At 37.3% G+C, this 22121-nt stretch overlaps 1 protein-coding gene across 1 annotated transcript in view; it reads right to left on the bottom strand.

Moving 5' to 3' along the window:
• The window catches only part of LOC149801431 (dmX-like protein 2), a 212399-nt gene that overhangs the window by 161730 nt on the left and 28548 nt on the right, over positions 1-22121 (bottom strand). The window contains exons 5-9 of the mRNA XM_089955559.1: positions 20500-20719; positions 14190-14256; positions 8227-8266; positions 6475-6610; positions 1446-1631 (exon numbers count right to left, since the gene is read on the bottom strand). Of these exons, the coding sequence (XP_089811685.1) occupies positions 1446-1631; positions 6475-6610; positions 8227-8266; positions 14190-14256; positions 20500-20719 (649 nt within the window). The remainder of the gene's footprint in view (positions 1-1445; positions 1632-6474; positions 6611-8226; positions 8267-14189; positions 14257-20499; positions 20720-22121) is intronic.

Here is a 22121-nt window from a genome sequence, read left to right on the forward strand (position 1 = left end):
ATTAGGAATCATAATGAGGAAAGTTATGAAAGATTTGTAGCCAATGAAAAATATAAACATTATGTGCACTATATTTCTTAATAATTCCGTGATCAAGCCATAGCTTTTATATTCTGATAAATATGCAGTATTATTTTGTTTAGTAGACCTGGGCATTGCTGGACAGACTAATTAAAGGTCAAAGCAATGAAGCAAGTTTTCTCATTGTTATATATCAGAAATTACAGTAAATATTGAATTTCATAAGAAGACAAGTTAATATGAATCAAGGGTCTGTTCTAGGATGCACAATATGAACCCAGGGTTTGTGCTAAAAGGCAGAATTATGGTTTTCAAACTGATTTCTCAAAAACTGTACTACAAAATCAACATGCACTAAAATCATGCATTATATTTTCAAGCTCTTTATTGATTTCTTCATTCAATCCCTCCTATAGCGAGAAAATTCTGCCCTTTTTGAAATAGAGGTAGTAATATCCCCTAAATTTTCAATTCTAGAATAGACCCTGTAGAATCATAAATAAGAAATCGATTTAATTCACAATAATTATCAGATGGAAAACTTTAACTTTTTTGTTTTGTATATCTCTAACCCTTACTTAATGGGTTAATCATGTATACAAGGCTGTTTGTGTCTGGCAATGGTACTTGACCAGTGGCTATGTGGTGGGCCTGGCAATGCTACATGTACATTGTATAGTGGCTAAGTTGTAAACAAGGGCTAGCCATGCAAATATGACAAGTCCTATAAGCAAGGGTTAGAAATACACAATTAAACACCAACTCCGTAGTTATTCTAGAATAATATGATCATAATAATGTTTGAAAGGAAACTGTTTTTAAAAAAAGTTCAGCTAACATTAAAGTCTGTTTCATTCATCTTAAGTAACAAGAGGCCTTCCTGCATATCATTTTTTATAAATTTTGTTATAACAAGCATTCCATGCAAGGGCATAACAAGTTCTTTTGAAGTGTTAAGATGTGTTAAATACTTGTGTTGCACACAAATGCATCAAAACCCAACCCTAGTTTCAGTAAATGTCTCAAAATCTTTCCTCAAAAATGGATTCTGCTCTATCTTATGATATTTCTGTCAATGCTGTGATTTTAGTCACAGAGATATATATATGGGATGAAAAATAACTCTTTAGTTTTAAAACTGTACACCTGGATGTCCTTTAATTCTGGAAAATTTAGTTAAGAAATTCGTAAACTTTGAGGAAATCCTCAATTTTTCCAAAAACAAATAAAAGAAAAATATACAATATTACAACTGTATTTTAATTCCTAATGCCTATGTAATGTTCAGTGTAAAACTTGTACTTTCAGACCAAGCAATAAGATAGATCCTGAAAAATCTCAATTTAAGAAAGAAAATTTGAGATGTTTAGTGAAACAGGAAACTTATGAATGAAGTTCTAGTTTATGATAGCAATCAACCATACCTAATAGTTCTAAGTCGCTGCATGAACCGCTTCTTGTGCCGCTGTGTGTGGAATTTTGGGTGAAAGGAGGAATTTGGGTGAAACTGTTCCAGGTCAATACAACCATCATCAGGAAGGATGGTTTCACACCAAATACGACAAACATTATCTTTGCAAGATGTCACCAGCATATTGGCAACTGAACCCCTGTAAAAAAAAAATGGTTAAAAAGTCTTAAGAAGCAAATATTCAATACTGAAATCTTCAGATCACTATGTATCACCTGTGAACAGCACAATAAAATGTGCCTTTCGTAAACTTAAGCATAAAATATTTTTTTCTTAATTGCTTCACATCAAATTCATTCCAAGTCAAAAAGTTATATGTAAAGTGTACCTCTAAATGTCAATTTTTTTTATCACAAGCTCTTAACACTCTTGATGCAGCAGATGTATCTGGAAAAATGATACCTGTGTCTCTCTGCTAATTAAAGCAAACCAATAAGCAAAGACCTGTGATGTCTATGTACAGAAATTGAATTCAACTAAGAATTTCACCTTATCTCTCTAAAGCTGTGCTACATTCTGTACCATTAATGGTGAAGCAAAAGGGATTTCTTTTTTAAGGCACCTTCCCCACCCCCTTTACAAATACTGTGATACATTTAAAGTGATACATATCTGAAGGGAAAACAAAAATCCAGAAAAGTAAAAAAATTAATATTTGAAGACACATCCATCTGATATGATAACTAATCTCCACCTTGGTGGATCAATCAGATACTTCGGTGATTTTGTACAAGCTGCATCTCTTTAATTTCAGGAGTTGCTTCCCTTAGTATATAAATCTGTCTATCCAACGGTATCAGCAGTGCATAGTACATCAGCTGAAAATGGTGGAGGTAACCGACTTTAAAAGGATACTTTATAAGTTTAATATAATATGTCTAACTACATACTAGAAAGAAGCCATGATAGGTCCATTTTGAGGGAAAGGATGATTTTGACATATGACCTTTAAACCCCCAAATCAACTGATGTCATATCTGTCAGCAATGCAAAACTCAGTTGAGGCATGTGGTACAGAATTTAAGTAGTTTTCTGGAAATTAGATTTTCTTCTCTCAGGCCCTGTGACCTTGATTTTTGACATTTTAACCCAAAGTGATTACATTTCTTCCCCATCAGAATTGCAAGATGTGCATAGAGTTTGGTCAAAGCAACTAATAAAGAACTCTAAATAGTGTGCAGAAACCATTTTTCATCTTAAGTCCCTGCAACTCTGACTTATGACCTTTCGACCCACAAATCAATAAATATCCTTTTTATTTCAAATGCACGTAATTTACAAAGTTTGGCCAATCTATCTGGTACAAAAGTCAAGTTATTGTACAGAAACAATTTTCCTTCTTTTGACCTTGGATCTTTCGAGTCCAAAATCAATAAGCTTCTTCCTTGTTCAACAGAAGGTTAGTTACAGTTTGGTAATGATTCACTGTGGAGTACTTGAGTTATTGGTAACATATGTTTGTATGTATGTATGTATGTATGTATGTATGTATGTATGTATATGTATGTATGTATGTATGTATGTATGTCTGTATGTATGTATGGACAATATAATATTAACATGATCCTCCTTATGGCAGGTGTACACAAAAGATTAATGTTTGTAAAAATAATGTAGACCAAACAAGCCATGTCCAACAAGTTTAAAAATATGCAAAACAACATGAACAACTGCTGTGATGGAATCTATCGGAATATATCAATATAACAGAATACAAATATTTTAACAATCATGCTAGAAAGGTTTTTGTTAAATATGTACAACAAGTTTTTAAATGTCAAAATGATTTTTTTTAAAAATTTTAAATGGACTGAAAAACTAATTGGGTCATCTCCATATTAATGAAAACAAAACTACAAAATTTCACTTGTCTGTCTCAAGAAATTGTTAACTATATCAAGATTATATGGTATTTAAAAATGTATAAACAACATTAAAATCCAGTCACAGCCACTAGAACCTTAGGCATTAGGATCTAAGAAAAAATAATTTTGTCTGGTTTGGCTCAAATGTTTTTAAGCTACCTTGCTTACAATAAAGTACATCAGATGAACAGACAGAACAAAACCATTGTCTCCCTCCCTTATTTACAATACCCTTTCTTAAATGCAGATCGATCACTCTGCAAGCTGAAGCTAGTGCTATCAGGAAGCAAATATTGTATGATAACTGCTTCAGCAAGGTGAAAACAGGGGCTTGAACTTAGATTAGTTGAGCCACATCAAGACTCAGGAGAGGTTCCATTTTGGGAACAAGGTCAATAAGCATGACCTGGATATGTCAAAACTAAACAACAAGTCAGAAAGGTCTTTGTAGTAGCCAATATTGTCTTTTCCACGATGTCTGAATGTATCTATTATCATGAAATATTCTCTCTTGGTTGTCATAGAGGCTAGCTTCTTGTCTTCAAAAGAGGTAAAAGAAAGAAACTGACCAGTTGTGAGATAGTGGCAGAGACTGGTGTGATGGTAATGTGACAGGTCGTTGAAAACATTCCACTTTCCCCTTATATGCCATCAAAGTGGAGGACCCCCTAGCTGTCAAAATACTCTCCATAAAGTGCTGAACTCCGCTGTGCATCTGGCATCCCCAACAAGAGCCAGACAAGAAGGAGTTTCTTTGGAAACAAAAGGACTAATGGTGAGTTCATCAGCTTGAGCAACTTGCGGGCCACATCTGAAGAGTCTTATCTTGCAGTATCCTCTTGCAAAGGACCATCACAAAGTCACGTAGCAAGTGTGCCCCTAAACCCAATAAGATGGTGTCCATACAGATTGTGATTTCTGGTTGTGGTCTTCTAAAGGTATTCCCACTGCTAACCAGTCCCTGTCTTGCCAGTGAAGCAGGAAGTGTTCGATTTTGGTCCAGATTGTAATCTGGTGATAAAAACCAGAGATTAGGCACCACTGTCCAAGAAGGGATATGGGTGCCAGAAGGGATATCTGCAGACAAACGAAGCTGATATGAGTTATAAACTCAATACCTAGATGAATAAAATGTTGGAAAGAGTCAAGATCAGTCTTCTGTCGAAAAGGACAGCCAGAAGTGGGATCTTGAACATTCCAATGTCTTGGTGAAGGACCAAGGATTGAAACTGATAACAAATGGAAGGGCATGGAATTGGTATACTACACAGTTGTAACCAAAGCAATGGTACTTTGCAATACCATAAGAACTGGCACATGGAAATTGTGTCAGGCAGGTCAAGACTGATCGTGTACATATCCTGTCACAGACAAATAGATAGGCTTTGCCATCATGATCCTAAAGTCTCAAATTTTTGTTGTTTTTCTTAACTAGAAAAGGTCTGGATTTGAATATCTGGGAGTCCCATTTTTGAACCACCTCCACCATATTTTATGAGTAAATGCTGTATCTCCTTCTGTCAGTGGTCTGCCTTTGTCTTTGTGGGATCACATGGAATCTCCATCATGATGGAGGGTGCCAAAAATGGAGGAGGGCTGGATGAATGAGGTCTGGAGCTCCTCTGAAAAGACTTGGATGGACAAATCATTAGTCAGAAATAGGGTGATCCAAGTCTGGTGGAACAGGAGGAGCCTGCCACCCACTGGAGGGTCACCAGCAGGCGGGAGGGACTACAAATTCAGTGATGGTTGATGCAAGATTTGAGAACAGAACAAACCTTGTTTCCTTTTCTCTCTCCATGTTTGCTTGCAGGAGAGAAATTGCCTGTTTTCTGTCACCGATCATTACTTCAGAAATAGGAGATTACACGGAGAGCTAAAGAGTTAATTTCTTTGCCGTTTCCTCATCTCCTCAATGAAACCCCCAAACAGAAGGGGAAACCAAAAGGTAAGGAGTGCAGGGTGGCCACATGATGGAGTTTAAGAGGAGAAGATTGTAGGAGTGCACCTCTTCTTATCAAGCTGAGGTTACAAGAGGCTGTTATGGCATTTGCCATAATATGATGAGTAGCCCTATTCACTATCATGGCAATAGAGCATACGCATTTCCAAGAATGGGCACTTCTGGCCTTCTTGGCTAGGCAAAAGATCACCAGAGACTATTGGTTGAGAAAGGAGAAAACTGATACGACATTTCTGACTTATGGCCAGATGGATGCCGAATTGGGTTAAAAATGGTCGACTTGCATGTTGACATTCTAGATTGCAGAGTTTGCTGCAGTGTGCACATCATATGCATTCCAATATAGCTTGAGAAAAATCACCTAGTGTGGCTTCAACAGGATGTGAAGTGATCATCACTGTAATTACTATTTTAGGTATCTTCACCAATGGTGGGGGTGGTGTCCTGACTTCATCATAAAACTGGTGAACAATTACAAATTTGGATGAATGCTTAATAATTTGTTTTCACAAGCTTCAGAGCATGCATTTTTCTTGTGGCATTTCAACTGCCTTTTCAAAGCGTTGGACCAAACATCTTCTGCTCATATTACACACATGCTACATGGGTTGAGGAAAATCATTTTGTGCAGGCTGGACATGTCTCATGGTTGTTGTCCAAGACTTCTTGGTCTGCATTTCTTGCATCTGATTGACATTAAAAATTAAAAAGAAAGAGGGAACGAGTGCATACAAAGAATGTACAAATTGATCAAATACCATAGTTATTCGCACAGACTTGTGGGGGGGGGGGGGTTTTGCAGTGCAATTTCCGAGGAGAGGGGGGTGATTATTAGGGTATTTTTAGCATTAGTACCATTGTCCTAAAAATCCTGCAGAAAACAGTCTAAAAATAGACCAGTTATATTTGTTGTTTTGATTTTTCAAACAGTTATAGAGTCTCAAAGACAGATATGACTTTGTAAGACCAGGTATGTTTTTTCACGCTAACAAAATGTAAAAATGTTATTTGAAGGGGAGTTGGAAATGAGTATATACTGTATCAATGTCAGACATGAAATCACAAAGTTTAATTCATGCCATCTAATTTGGACATTTGCAGTAAAATATCACCATCAAATGTTCCTTGGCATCAATTTCACCACCTTAGTTTACCTCGGCATGTACTTGCTGGTTTTCCGCCAAGAGAAGCCGGTAACAGCACGTGGATGAGCAATGTAAACAAAAGAGTAGTTAAGATCCTCCCTTCTGGGGCTAATGCTGCTATCTGCATGTGAAAGTGGTAGCTGGACTGTAAAAAAGAAATTAGGGATTAAATAAGACCTAAATAAGGTTTAACAAATCTACAAAGAATAAGTAGGATAAGACAGGATTTGGTAAAAACTAACGTAAACTAACAGTTGATTTTTTCCTTATTTACCTCTAGTACAGTTGCACACCCTATGCAGCTCAATGGCTTCTAGGTGTCAACTTGACATAATTCTATATTATTTTTCCCATTGCACTAGACAGAATGATATCTCCCACGAATATATTTACTCATTTAAGATGTCCAATAACTGTAATTGTGTCCTTCTTGCTTCTATTCACAAGAATCTTGAATATTCATTTTTATTCTTCTGTTCTGATTATTAACACTTTTTAAGAGGCTTATTTTCCCTTGCATCTTCAACATGTATCGTTTGCAGTGGGCCATTCTTTTGCAAAATATAATCAACAATTTGATCATAAGGACACTTTGCATGAAAAAATATATGCAGTTTAAAGCATTATAGGTAAAGATAGAAGGTTTCCTGACTAACTATACTAAATCTAATATAAAACTTGGATCATAATCAAACATGGATAGACCAGTTATCTGGATCTTACCTCAACAATCATGTTTCCGTAGTTTTTGCTTTTATTGCATTAGTCTGTATTTTAAGGGTCATTTTCATTAGACTTAAAGCCAAATTGTAAGGGTTAGTTAAGTCTGTCAGACTAAAAGATATTACTCATATCCAAATGTACTTGAGAAACTGAAGAAAAGGGAAATATCATTTTCCTTTGGGACCACCCATTAATCTGGATGACACAAAATAAAGGTAAGTGCATACTAAAGCTATATTCCAAATCCGAAGTGGGTGAGATAAAATGGTACTGATCTAATGGAAAGGAAAAACTTTAACACTGAGGTTAATCTTGAGTACGCATGGACATTTACACATACAGATATGCACACAGATCTCAAATGATCTGTCGAGTTCTCTGACAAGCCAAACTTGACAATCAGCACAGATATTATCCTGCTGATGTTCAAGACAATAAGAGTAGACTGTTTTACATAAAAGATACACAATTTTATAATGATCCATTTACAAAAGTATATCTTATCATTTATTATGCATCAGAAATTATATATCAGGAGCACTAGACTGCCCTGGATCCAGGTGCTGCCAATTGGGCAGTTAGGGTCCCTTGACAATGCTCTCCAGATAATTAGGAACTGTTTAATTGTATGTTCTCACAGAATCTGAAGGCCTGTAGCTTATCTGAAGCCTACTGTTTATGAGCTTTTGTAAACCAATTAAGGAAACATCCAGTGGCTCTGGAAAAGCTAAAAAAACATTTCTTGGACAAGTAAAATGTTCCATCACATGCGTATAACATATAATTTTATACAGAATATGTAGGAAAACTGAAGTTGTTGTGTAATATTATTTAAAATATTTAATTCCAGACAAGCATTGTCATATTAGAATTGTTCCACACTGGAACAAAATGTAGTAATTTCAAAAAGTAGTGCTATGTATTTATATTGCAAACTGAATCTAATACGTGAATGTACCTGGTACAGCTGTCACTATGTAAATAAAACAAATGCAAAAATATACTGGGACAAAAAGATAAACTTTGTCATAAACTTACTCTTTCTGTCCTCATACCAAATCTTAACAAGTCTGTCATTCTGTAAAACAAAGAAAAATTATTAGTGGAGATGAAATATTGCAAGAAAGACTCTACAGAAGCATGTGAAAATGCCAATTTTTAATCACATCTGTGATACTAAATAAGAAATATAGTAAAACATTGATTATCTTAATTGAGAGGGCACAAAAGTAGTTACTTGACAAGAGGGAATTAAGACAAAGTCAAGACTCATTAATCTGATAAGAAATTTTGCCATTTAGTACTTCCATATCCTGGACTGGTGGATATACTGGTTTATCACTTATACTCATTTATAATTAACATGCCAATAAGTCAAGCCACTTGTTTAAGTCCATGAGAAAGATAATTTCTTATGACCCTTTTTATAGTCAAGGTGTAATTCCACCAAGATAAAAGGCCCCCCCCCTCCCAAAGTATCTATAGTCAAATTACATGCATATTTATAGATACTCCGACAATTCAAAATCCATATGTACTGGCTTGTACATCAAGACTTTACAATGTTTGGACCTTTTTCTTACAAGAAATAGCATATTTAGTTCTCTGAATCATTCTCATCATAAAGTCATTAACAACAACGCTGTATAAAAACTGAGGTTTACTAAGGCTGATGGTATTATCTGACATATAAATCAAACTCCAATCTGTAACATTCATTATTTTATTAAATACAGTAGAATGCCAATTATCAAGATGCTGATTCTCAGGACTGTTTGCATATACAGACAACCATCACATCCCTAGAAAATGTAAATCCCCATTTGATTAATTTTAACCAGACGACCAATATTCTGGAAAAAATTACCATCTACTAATGACCCTAAATAAAATCTGCAGTGTTTTGCATTTCAATTACTTTAAATATATACTGTACATTTTAAAAACCCTGGCAAGTCATCCCATAAATCATATTATATTAATGTAAAAGCCAGATACAAAGAAGTAAGATTAACGAGACTTAAGTGTAGATAGAAAAGCATCATGTGAGCAAAATTAGTGTTTTATGCATTATGGTTTGCACATGTGAACAGCATAGTTCAGTTCACTGCCTGTAAACATCTACAAAATCAGTAAATGTGAAAAAGAAAATACATGTGGTCATTGGAGATCAAAACTGTCTAATGGATACGAGAGATCTTTATCATGCCAAGTGTCACATTTGACATCATGTCAGAATGTGTCAGAGATCATTGATCCTTGAAAGCATGAACAGGATCTTGCATCGCTGCTGTGCTCAACCTGGCTATGGAAGACAGCGAGAAGGGAAGATTATCTGACTACCAACAGATGGTAACCTGTTATGTTCTGGGCTACAAAGCCCGATGGCATCGTGAGATGAAAACCACCAAACCCTCCAATCTGAACTGAAGAGAATTTCAGTGAGCGTAAAGGGGGATACAGCCCTCTTACCCTGTATGTGGAAGCTAAAGCTATCAATAAACATGGTCTGCATGATAGTGATTTTAGAGATGTATAGATTAGAAGTTCCAAGAGGTTGTAATCGAGCCATGTTAGAACCCCAGATCAGATCTCTTTGGAGGCAAATAAGGGATATTGGCCAATGAGATTAATATTGTATAAAAGATCTGATAGGTCTCTAACCTGCCTAAACATGTTACCATGATGCCGGAATATGTCCAGTATCATGAGGCAGTAACCTTTGGTAGCAATTGGGGTCTGACTGTTTCTTCTCCAAGAAAAGAGCCAGAGAAAGTCAGCCAGTTGAGGATAAAGGCATGCAGATGGGTGATATAGATGGTTACTCTCAAGATTCTCTCCACAAGTGAAGGTTTGATTTGTCTGACTTGCAAGGCTGTACTGGAAAGAGGCGTGCATGTAGAAGAGAACAGTCAAGTCAGGTTGGCCAGAATCTTGCTGGGTGTATTATCATTAGGAAAAGTAGATCAGTGATACAGGGCTATCAGAATCATCTTGCCTTTCTGACTCCGTAACTTTAGCATTGTAGGAGGGGCAGCAGAGTCCCACAATCCCTCACAAATTGCTGACAGTGTATCCCAAGCTGCTATGTCTGGAACTGGGAAGACAAAGGTGGGTAGCTTTTAGTGCCACCTTGTTGCCAAAAGGTTGATCATCGGATGTCCCATCAGTGCATAAATCCGATGGAGGCACCATTCCATCTGAAGGACATAACCACCTCTTGATTGATTCTTAGCCAAGCCACTGATGCAGCCAGAAGGTTCTGATTTGTATGTTGATATAGAGGTTGTTGCACCCCAATAGAAAAAGCCAAGTCAGAACATACTGGATGAGTGGTTTGGTACCTCCCTGTTTGAGGTCACCACCACAGAGTTGTCCTACTGAAAGAAGACTGGTATCACCTCAGAGGCGATCTTTACAGAAACGAAAGATACTGATGACATCCTTCATTTCCAAGATGTCGATGAGAAGAGGCCATTCCCCAGGTGTCGTTGACAGGTGTGATCATTACTGATTGATTAGGAGGATATAAAACGAGGTGCCAATGTGCTGGCAAGACCCACATCGACAGAAGGTCAAGCAGGATCAAGTCTGCTGCCTTATAATAAACCGAGGTGTTGCAAGAACTCTCCCAATGAAATCCAAGTCCTGTTGGAAACGGATTTTGACAAGTTCAATGATTCTGGTAATGTGAACACAAGGGAACATGCCAGATTCCAGTTGGTTAAAAAGTTCATACCCAGATGGATGCAATTCTGGGATGGATGGAGGTCTGACTTTCCCAATTCATGGAAAGACCTAGATGATCTAGAAGAGAAGGAAGATTGTTCCCGCCTTGGAGTAGGGAAGAACTTTCTATGTGTTTCTGTAGCATGCTGACCAGGTACGCTGCCGTTGATGTAGATGACATCGCCCAGAAAGGGGAGATGACACAATCCATAGTCTGAAAGCCATGACTAATGTTGTGGCCAAAGAGATCAGTAATGAATTGACAATGGTGTGGCGGTAAGCATAATAGGAAAACTAGTGATAGATGGGGTGGGTAGGGATGTGAAAGTAGGCATCTGTCAGATCAAGGCCAACGGCATACTCACGCCGTCTGACGGAGAGGCAGAATGATCTCGCTGTCCTGATCTTGAATAGGGTGAGGAGATTCCAGTCGATAATGGGCTTACAAGTGCTATTTGCATTCCGAAAAGCAACAGTCCTGAATAAAACGGGGGAATGTGGCCTTAGCACAAGCTCCAACAACTTTTATGAGCGACCATAACCTCTTTTGACGAAAGGCATCCATCTCCCAATCTGACGGTGTAGTCATGTAGAGGGTCATGATCCCCATTGATGAACAAAACCTGAAGCCCCTCTGACTGACCTGGATCAGGCTCCCCCCTTTTCTGAGAGAACAGGGAGGTCCAGTGAGCTCAAAATCGTTTTCATACCACTGCTGTACTATTGAATCAAAGGGATGGATGTGGGTGTACATATGACATTGGAGAGTCCCCCATCTTGAGGCCACTGAACACTCCTTCACACTGATGGGGACTGGGTGGGTCCAAATGCCCATATGGGTGAAGTGGCAAGGAGGAGGGGCAGTATCTGAAATGCCTGCCTTCAATCTCCCTCTAGTCTTCCTCCAGAGCAAGTGGGGCCTGAACAAGGTCACCCTGAAAGGGAGCGTGTGATAAGGTAGGAGCAACGTGGATAGACCACATGCGACATGACGTATCGAGAACAGACTGGCCAGACCTGCCAAAGAGTTGGCCATAGTATGGTAAGCAGCCCTGGTAAAATACACTAGCAAACCTGGACATCGGCTCCAAAGTGTGGATGTTCAGTAAATCCATTTCTTCTCCTCAATGAGATCTACTGATTCTTTAGAGCAGTGGTAAGGGTTTGGGGCATTCAGAAATAGCCAACACCCGAAAAAAGAAATTGTCCTTGACGGCAGCTGGAGAGCCAACTTCAGTCCATTCCATGGGGAATTTGATGCAGTTCCAATGCACACACTGTGTGATGAGGCCTGAACAGGTCTACTTGCAGCACTAGATGCGACATACTAGGCGGTATGAAAAGAATTCCATCCTCAGTAAAAGACAGGTTTGTTGGTGACTCATCACCCTCACTGTGCGCTAGATCCTCATCCAGCTCGGCTTCAAGCTCGGTCGTATCTGTCCAAGACATGAGCTCTCCCTTGAGGATAAACCTTGGGTAATCTAATATCCAGCATCACCAGCACTGTCAACCTTTCATGTACTGCTGGCTGTGTAAATGGTGTGAGGTCGGCCTGAATTGACTTGGCTCGATGGTTTTGAAAAGTATTAGATCCAATGGATTTGGTGTGAACGGTGCATGGTCAGCTTGGGCGCTGGCAGTATACAAACGGTCCAACAATTGCCGGTACCGGCCGCACTGAAGGCATGGTTGTACGGACAGATTTCTCACTGAAATCTCTGGTACGTTAATGACAAGACACCAACATATGATAAAGGTACCGACAACTTGGCAAGATGGACACATCACAAAGATTCCCGTATGAACAATTTGGCTGGACTGCCAGTGTCAGCTGGACTGCTGGTGCCAGCTGGATTATCAGTGTCAGCAGGATGGCTGGTAATGTCGTGCAGCATTATTATTATGGATTTAATGGATCTCTCATTAACCCCATGCACCCAGACTTTCAGGCCCAAACGCCATGTTCAGGCTTATGCCACCTGGACTGCCTAAAATGGGGGAATATTCCCCAATGCATCAGTTTTGCCAACCCTGAACTGTAGATTGTCTCCCTTGCTTTATTACATCTTTCTTTCCCTTCAATGCCAAACAGGACCATCACTGCACGTGCACGTCATGCGTGCAGTAAACATTCCTCCTGAAACGACACAAGAAGTGAGAAAACAAAGCACAGATTAGCAAATTAGCATGTGAATAACTAGCCAATAGTATAAATTATCCAACTCGGCAGCCCAGACTACCAATGAGTACATATTATAGACACTATATATCAGGAACAAAGTATATATAATATAACAAAGCAGGAGTAATGGCGGTATAACATGCTTTCAAACTGATTTTAAATTAATATGCTGCGGAAACAACACAAAAGACACAAAGTAAGCAGAAATTAGTAATATGCTGAAATTAATAAGTCGCTAAAACAAAACACTGTCATAACCAAATATAACAGACACTGCATAACAATGTATACATCATGTAAACTAAACAGGGGTCACAAATTTTTACTGAAACAACACAAGAAATATAAACTAAAGCAGAAACTAGTAATGTGTTGAAATTACAAGGTCGATAAAAACAATGTCATAACAGATAAGAGAAATGTCATATCAGAAACCTATGGCTCTGTTTTAAGCTTATGCTGCATGCTTAATTTATATTTATACCACAATTCTATAAAAACAGCATGAAATATGAATAAACCATGCATAAGTATCAAGCAGCACTACAGAATTTCGCTATTAAGAGCTCCATAATGGACAGAGTAAGTGAATAAAGTCAAATGTATGCTCAACAATAGCGAGGTGGGACAGTGGTCCCACATGACAAAGTCCCAACAAGTGACAAATCTCTCAAAATATTGGCAAAAATTGTCAAATGAAGCATACAACCTGCAGTAGATTGATAAATCTGTACCATAAATGCAAAATGAATGCTGGAGGGGTCATAAGTACACAAAAATGGGCTAGATTATCGAAGGCAATTGCACTGTGAGTGTCTCAGCACACAGCAAAGCTAAAAACTGACAATGTCTGGTGGTATCAAGGTGAGGTAATGGGCAAGAGTTACTGCCCTTTATCTAAAAACAGACAGGATTAGACGTTTATAGTCTTTAGTAGGGCTGGATTCGCCAGGTAGCAGGTTAATATTCCTAACGTAATTTGACTGGGGAAGGCAATCAAAGGAGAAATAGATGTTGCTTAATATTTGTATTATTCCTGTGCTCAGTGTCTATTAATAGCATTTAGTAAGCAATAAGGATATCTTACCTTCCCAGCAGATGCAAATAACAGACCATCAAAAGAGTATTTGAGATGATATACTGCTGATGAAGGTCTGCAAAAGAGAAAACAAACATGTGTGACACAAACTCCTACAAACAAGTAAAAAAAAAGTATGCAAGTGTTTCATAGAATGAAGGGTACAATCTGTGAATAGTGCAATGATAAAGCAACTTTCTACTTATTCAGGCAAGTTAGGAAATCTTTGTCTATCCAAGTACAAACTTCAAACAAAGTTATATTACAACAAAATGATCAGATGAATATAGTAACAGATGCAGATGATACATGACTTTCTAAAACTTCACAACTGGATCGTAATGTTGTGACAACTGACAACAATGATAATCTATTTCATGTCATTTCTCATGCCTTTTCATCTTTTGGTATGCAGATAATCATAAAAGCCATAATTATTTTGTGTGCCAAAACTGTTCATACAAATCATGTCTAAAATCTGTCTGAGAATTGATGTTCTAAAAAATAGCAAAACCAAATTAGATCTTTACTGAAAAACTATTTTTTTTGGCATCACTAATTGTTGCCTGTCATTTTTATGTATGCTTAATTTAAGACTTTCACTCCAAGGCCAGTGTGTAAATAATATACTACTTATTTTCAATAATGAAAATCAGTATGTAAAACTGGAATAACTAAAATAACTTTCTGTACATCTGAACATCAGCTATTGTTCTTTCCAATCCCATAAAAATAAAACATGGCAGCATCCTTTATAAAGATCACGATTTGTTGGATGTTTATTTACAGTACTTATTGTCATGTAGTTTGAAATTATTTACAAAATGATGAAATTGTCTCCATTATTATAATTCAGTTAGTGCCATTTTTTCACAAGAACATGATGATTTCTTACATATGAGTTTGGTGTTATTGAAATCAAAGCCCACTTATAATAATAATAATAATAATGAGGACTTTGTATAGTGCCTAATCTTTAGAAGCTCTAAGCACTTCACAACATTAGACAACACCTAAAACTTAAAAAACATCTATAATGATATGATTACAAAAAAACACACCATGAAATTAGAAAACATAAAACATGCTGAAAATATTTAAGGTAGGAAACATTAATAGGTCTTTTAAGTTTGTTCTTGCAATCGAAATAGGTGAGTTTTAAGAGCTCTCTTGGATGATATCACTGTCTTTACGTCTAAGTTCAGTGGACGATTTGTTCCACGCTGCTGGGCCATGGTATTCAAAACAATGTTGTCCATATGACTTCATTTTCATAGTGGGAATAATGAGTATACAACTGTCAGAAGAGGAGCATAAGTATCTTGCTGGTGTGTACACATGAGTGAGGTCGGATAGGTATGTTGGACTGGAGTCCATCAGTGAAACGTAGCACAGAGAACAAATTTTAAGTTTGATTCCGGATCGAATGGATAGCCAGTGTAGGGTACAGAACAGGGGAAGGTGTGCTCTGATCATGGTACTCTTAAGGATGATCCAAGCAGCTGTGTTTTGAACTTTTTGAAGTTTCCAGAGTAGATATTGTGACGAACCAGACAGAATTGAATTACAACAGTCCAGTCTTGAAAGTACTAATGAACACACAAGAGTTTTAGTGACATCAACTGAAAGATATTTGCGAATGGAGCTGGTGCATCTCAGCTCAAGATATGCAGCCTTGCATATGTTCATGACATGTTGGTGCAATGTGAGAGTACTGTCGAGAGTAACACCTATGTTTTGTACTGACTCTGTGAATTTAATGTTGCTGTTGCTGATATTTATTGTTTGAAGTAAAGGATGTGAATGAGAAAGTCTTTGTGTTGTGATCAGAATGGCCTCAGTTTTATCATCATTCATCTGCAGCTTGTTACATGTCATCCATGATTTCACATCAGAAATGTACCTCTCTACACCTTGGATGGTAGCATCAACTTCAGTTGTGTGGCTAGATTTGTATATTTGGGTGTCATCAGCTTACAACTGGTGAGACACTGGATGATGATCTATGACACTTGAGAGCGGCTGAGTGTACAGAATGAAGAGAACAGGTCCAAGACCAGACCCCTGTGGAACACCACAACATAGATCAACTGGTCATTAACTACTTTTAGAAGAGTAGTTTCAATATTGTGGCAAGGGCGACCTGCAGACTGTGCGTTGCTAAAAACACTGTCTGAATTGAGATGAGTTACAAGTTGGAATAGAACAACTTTTCTTAGATTTTTTTATATGAATGGGAGATTAGAAACTGGGCAGTTGTTCTTTAACACATTAACCCCTGGAGCTTTTTGCCATTTTTGCCTGAAAATCGAGTAGGAAATACATTTTGAAAGCTATTTCTGAATAGACTCGAAAACACCAAATCCCGGTCATCTTTCAATAACATACTGCCTAGCTGTGTTAGAAACATCATTTTTCGTTGGCTATTTGACTCGCGCATGAGCAGAAGGGCAAAAGTTGGACTTTTTGGCTAAATGGAGCCATTATTTTTGTATGGAGACCACTCTTTATTCCAAATGACCATCTTATCCTACTTTTTGCAAAGGCTTATCTGTCTGCTTGCAGTTCAAACCAGTTTGCCTTAGATCTGAGACCAAAAAGTCTCAAATCCAGACACAAAATGGGATTCCGACCACGGGCAAATTTTGCGTTAAAAAAAGTCGGGTCCAAAAAATGAGGTTTTTCTATCTGTATTTTGTAGTGCAACTAGATATTCCAGATTATTTGGTATCATTGTAGAGCTACATCTATTACCTTTCTATAATACCACCCACTTTAGTGTATAATGCATGACCATGACGCTACAGAGCTCAGCAGTAGGCTACTACCTCCTGCCCGTAAAGTCGTCGCTAAGAGTTAATGTGTTAAATCATTATGGTCAAGTGTTGGTTTCTTTAGCAGAGGCTTTGCAATGGCAGTTTTGAAAAATGATAGGAATTCCCCGGATGAGAGAGAGGTATTAATAACATCAGTAGGTGAAGGCAATACTGGATCTAAGCACTCAAGAAGCAGTGATGTTGGAATTGGATCAAGTTCACATGACTTTGCTGCATTCTTCATCACGATTGTACACACTAAATGCACAGAGAAAGGTTCAAAAGCTCCCAACAGCTGCTGCTGAAATTCTGTATTGCAACTGTATGGTGACGACGAGTCAAATGAAATTGTGTTGTCAAGCTTATCCTTAATGGTTTGTACTTTGTCATGGAAGAAATCTGCAAATAGGTCTGGAAGGTCAACTGGAGAGAAAGTAGCTGTAAGTGGTGTACATTTGTTCTTTGACATTAGCTAGTAAGTAATCTCAAACAGCTCTTTGCAGCTGGAAATTTACATTTGTTCCTTGACATTAGCTTTGAGTGCTTTGCAGCTGCAAATTTCTGTGATCTTAGTACTGTATTGGGCTGATTTTGCTGCATGGACTATGTGATGTTCTTCTTAGCGGCTTCATAGATTTGCTTATGAATAGTGAGTCTGATGGAAAGCCAAAGCCTCTCTGCTTTATGGCAGTCTCTTTTAACAGTGCGAAGCTGGTCCCTAACACTGCTATACCATGGAGAATACTTTTGAATTGATACTCTGTGCTTGGTTGCTGGGGCATGTTTGTCAAGTAATGAACGCAGGCAGTTATCGAGTTGTTCTGCTGTATGAGGCAAGCAAGTTGTTAGGTCTGCTTTGATGTCACGCATTAGTTTGGTTCAATTTATCATACAGAGGTTTCTCTTCGTAGCAAATAAAGGTGGAGGGTTAAGGACTGATACGTCAAGATGGCATATGATGCAAAGTGATCTGATGCAAGTTCGTGGGATACCAGAGAGGACCATAGAATATTATCATCCATCCGGTCTATGAAGAATATAATCTAAAATGTGTCCATGTTTATGGATGGGTTGGTGAACTGACTGAGGTTGAAAACGTGAATAACAATTACAGCATCTCCAAAGTCAGTGATGTAGAACTAATATTATTGTGTGGAAACCATTTTTCTTCTTTCGGTCACAGTAACCCTGACCTCTAATCTTGTCACCCCCAAAATCAACAGTTTCTTTCTTTAATCCATATGCAAGCCATCCACAAAGACTGGTTTAGGTCTGATGTAAAACTGATGTCTCTTTTTTTTTTGGAGTCATAGTGTCCTTGTCTTTTTACCTTTCTTACTGCTGGTGTGAGCTATCCACTAAGTTTCATAATGATTCATTTTTATCAAACAGAGGTGACATGGATTTAGTTCATAACAGATTTTTAAAAAAATATGCAGTACAGGAAATTGGCAGTAGTCTAAGCCTGCAGGTAGTTCTATGCCCATGACTGCATGATGAATGAAGACACCTTGCTTGCCACTTGACTGAAATGTCAGACACTATGACCACTGTTCAAATGTCCCATAGTTACTGTGCAGAAACAAAACTGATAACAGACTAATAGACCAAAGGACAACACTGCACCATAATATGCTCCACATCATGGCAGGCATAAACAACTTAGAAAAATTGCTATAAGAGCATGAAAATTTAATCAAGACATCAACCATATAGAAACAAATAAGTCTGTTAAATTTCATCTGTCTACCTCAAATGGTTTCTGATTTCTTGTGCTAACAATGCTGTTTTTTATATAAAAAAAACTCAAGTCCAAAAGTTCAAAAATGAGTTTTAAAATATAAAATTTAAAAATTGCTACAAATGTGTGTGAGAGAGAGAGAGAGAGTGAGAAAGAAAGACAGAGAGAGAGATGGATTTTTAACAAAGCTTTAACAATTTTTCAGTCATATTGTGATGATGTCTACAGTGAGGCAGTTTATAGTGATGTCCAGCACAAGCCGACCAGTCCCAACACTAATCTCTTAATGCTGGACACCTAGCGAGGCAGCTGTCGGTACCATTTTTATGAGTCTTGGTATGACTTGGCCAGGTTTTGAACCTATAGCCTCACATCCAAGGCAGATGCCCTAACCACTAGGCCACCAGCGTGGTAGCTACATATGAATACAAATATAACAACCAAATTTCATGTGTGCACCTTAAGAGATTTTGCCTAATCATATTAAAAAAATTTGCTCAAATGGCCTGGAAATCTAACCAGTTTGTTTACATATGGAAAAAAATATGACAGCAGAATTTCATTTGTCTATACTGAACAATTTTTTGTGCAATCTTGCTAAATATATTCTCAAGACAGATGTAAAAGATTGACATAACTATATTATGATGCTCCATGTATAAGTGGCAAAAGAATGGATGGACAAACAAACTACAAAGTATAGAACAACTGGATCAAATAATGTAATTTTGGTATAAAAATATTAATTTTCCATGTGATGAAGGGGTACAGTGTATGTACCAGATGTAGCCAACATGAACTTTTTCCTTCATCCCTAGTAGAAGTATGTACATTTAATGAAACTACAGGTATTTCTCTTGGTCATGAAAATTCCATTTCAGTCATTTTATTTAAATAAAACCTCTTAGAAATGATTCATTTTCATCAAACAGGGGTGAGATAACTTAAATAATATCAAATAAATTCTAAAAAATATACATTACAGGAAATTGGCATTATTCATGAGGACACCTCACTTGCCACCTGATAGCAGCATGGATATCATGCATTTTCAGAGCACTGGTCTGTGAACTAATGTAATATGTCCAATGACTAATGTCTAGCAATAAATTTGCATCCTTCTGTTTGTTGTTGTTGTTGTTGTAATAGGGTTTAATGCCATTTATCAGAACAGGATAGGCTATACATGGTGGAGGAAGAACCTGGGAAAGCCCCGGAAAGAACCACTGACCCACGAGAAGCTACCAGCAAGCTTTCTCATACCCACAGCATCCTTGTTTGTGAAACATCACTAATCTTTGATGACACACTATAGAATGAGACAAGTCAATCAAGCATACCCTCTTGAATTGTCTCTCTTCATGAAATTACAACAAATTACAAATAGCAGCAACCTCCCATTTTATCAACTCCAGGTCAATGAACAAAAGCAAATACACAGTGATTTAATTATGAACTGCAATTAATTGATTATACTTCAAAACCATGCACAAACAGATCCAGGTCTTTTAATTGCTGCACCAAATACAAACCCTTTTTTTTATGTAGCTCCATCACCGTGTTGTTGTGAAGTCTTAAGCCTACTTCTGAGGTTGTCCATGTCCAAATATGCAGCATAACTACTAATATGGCTATTATTCTTTTATCTTAAATATTATAAAATATTACTCATGCAACCTGTATTCCAGATTGACTCAATCACCCAAAATTATGGTACCAGAGTTAAGAGCTTAGAACTGTATTCTCTCATACAAGTACTTACTTGCATCTCCACACTGCATGCCATGAAGATAACAGGATAAAATCAGGATCATGGACATTGATGTGGGGTAGAGAGTTTGCTATGTGATCTGGTGACTCATCATCATGAACACCAAGCTGAAACTTAACATTCTGGCTTAGCCTGTCTTCTTGTTCTTCATCCATTGCTTCAACAAGCTGCCATGCTTGCATTATCTCCCCTGCTGTCAGCAGCCGGGAACCTACATCAGATAAGAAAGAAATGGTCCAATTTATTGCATGGCTCATAAAGCCCTGGAGAGTGTTTCAAAGACCTCTAAAGTTTTCAAAGAGTATATTTTACTATGGAAACTGAATGTTCAAAATAAATTACTCTGATATTGCTACATAAATAAGCAATGAAGGTGAAGAAAAATACAACTTCACCACCACAGCAAAGGGACACCGCTCCATATGTTAACTACCAGTAATGTGTCTTGTAATCAACCCAATTTTACTTATTTATTAATTGCTTTTGGTAATGGCTAAAAAGTATTCTGCATTTAAAAAGTTATATTTTATTCAGTTCGAAACTTTTTATGTTTCTATTACGATAAAGGAGATTTTGGCAAAATTCAATGTTTTCAATAAATTCAAGCAAATTTTTAGGATAAAATTAAAATTTTAAAATTTCAGGAGTATCCATGGCAACCCTCAAATTTAAGGATTTTTCAAGGTTGTACAAATCATGTATTAAAAAGACTAATGAAAAAAAGGATGGGTAGGAAGACAGGGAGACAGTGTTCCAAAAAACTAATGCTTTCTGCTGAATCCCTTCAATTTTATGTTGGTACTTGCCTTTGGCAAAAGCTTCAAATATAAATATGGTTCAAGAAAAGTTACATAATTGGAAGATGAATGCCATATACTGAAAAGGTACTAAAGACTAAAATAAAAGTTAGGGTGGTATGCCTTGCGGTGTACTGCCAAGCTGCATCCATGTGCATGATACTGTCACCATTATAATACAAAAAACTGACATACATGCCAACCCACGGCAAGGAAATTTTTTTATCCAAGTCGACAGAAAGAGTAATCCATGCAGAAAAAGGGTAATCCACATATAAGATGATAAAAATTCAATGATCATATGTACAGAATGATCTATTTACCCCTCTGGTATCTTAACATCATTACTGCTTCAAGTTTTCATATGATGGACTCTTAGTTTTAGAAAGTAACAGACTGTCATGTCACATTTCAAAACACTTGAACACTGTCTTCCTATCTTTGCTTAGATCGAAGATTTAATCTTTCATTTTGAGCCACACAGCAAGCAATGGACATGAAGCTGCTCTAGAATGGAACTATATATTATGTCATTCACGTAATCATCTTCGAGTCTTTGAAGGATTCAGGTTTTTTCCATCTCATCCATCTGTGAAATTGTTTGAAAAACAATTTCACTCTAACACACACATCAACTAGAATCCACTTGACTTTTAGCACAAAATATTTTTAAAAATTCCACACAATTTTTTCCTACAATGCACATGATGCTGCCCTAGAACAGAATAGAATATTATGATAGTGTGAGGAAAGTACATGCAGGTCTATTGTACTCTTGTACAAAAGCCATAGACATGACATATTGCACACTACAAA

The sequence above is a fragment of the Sinohyriopsis cumingii genome, chromosome 4, assembly GCF_028554795.1.
Source record: "Sinohyriopsis cumingii isolate HCF-2022 chromosome 4, ASM2855479v2, whole genome shotgun sequence".
Taxonomy (NCBI): domain Eukaryota; kingdom Metazoa; phylum Mollusca; class Bivalvia; order Unionida; family Unionidae; genus Sinohyriopsis; species Sinohyriopsis cumingii.